General features: G+C 58.6%; 1 protein-coding gene across 1 annotated transcript; it reads right to left on the bottom strand.

The window, feature by feature from the left end:
• LOC103998720 (transcription factor bHLH146-like) lies at window positions 1-570 on the bottom strand. The gene has a single exon (XM_009420274.3). The coding sequence runs from the start codon at window positions 568-570 to the stop codon at window positions 1-3; it is 570 nt and encodes a 189-aa protein (XP_009418549.1).

The following is a 570-nucleotide window of genomic DNA, read 5'->3' as shown; positions in this document are numbered from 1 at the left end:
TCAGTGGATCTCCACAAGAGTCCTCAGGATGTTCACCTGCAGCTGCAGGCACACCATGTAGCTCTTCACCTCCGACAGCAGCTCCCTCGGACGCATCTCGCTGCCGCCGGGCAAAATCCTCTGCAGAGCTCGCATGCGCCGGCTGAACTCGTCGTCCCCTCTGACGCTGTTGTTGCTGCAGCTAATGTAACTCCTCCGGCTCAGGCTTTTTGGCCTAACAAGAGACAGAGACAGAGGCCGAGGGACGACGACGGTGGGAGGCAGAAACAGCTGAAGCTTTGAATCGATGCTGTCGGCGATGGGGTGGCGCTGGAGCTCGATTATGTGATCGCTGCGCTCGAGCTTGTGCTTCAAGGCGCGGCTCCATTTGAACCCAGTGGCCGAGAGCACCAGCGCCATGTCGACTTGGAACCGCACCACCTGTTCGATCTTTTGTTCTTTAGCACCGGAGGTGGCTCTCGCGAGAGCTGGCAGGAGATAGCCGACATATTTGCATGGGAAGCCGGCGTAGACTACAGCGTTTGGTTCGGGCGAGCAGGCGCGCCTCCTCTTGCTTCTCTTCTCTTCCAT

This window comes from Musa acuminata, chromosome BXJ1-9, assembly GCF_036884655.1.
Source record: "Musa acuminata AAA Group cultivar baxijiao chromosome BXJ1-9, Cavendish_Baxijiao_AAA, whole genome shotgun sequence".
Lineage (NCBI taxonomy): Eukaryota > Viridiplantae > Streptophyta > Magnoliopsida > Zingiberales > Musaceae > Musa > Musa acuminata.
This window is presented reverse-complemented; position numbering and strand designations above follow the sequence as displayed.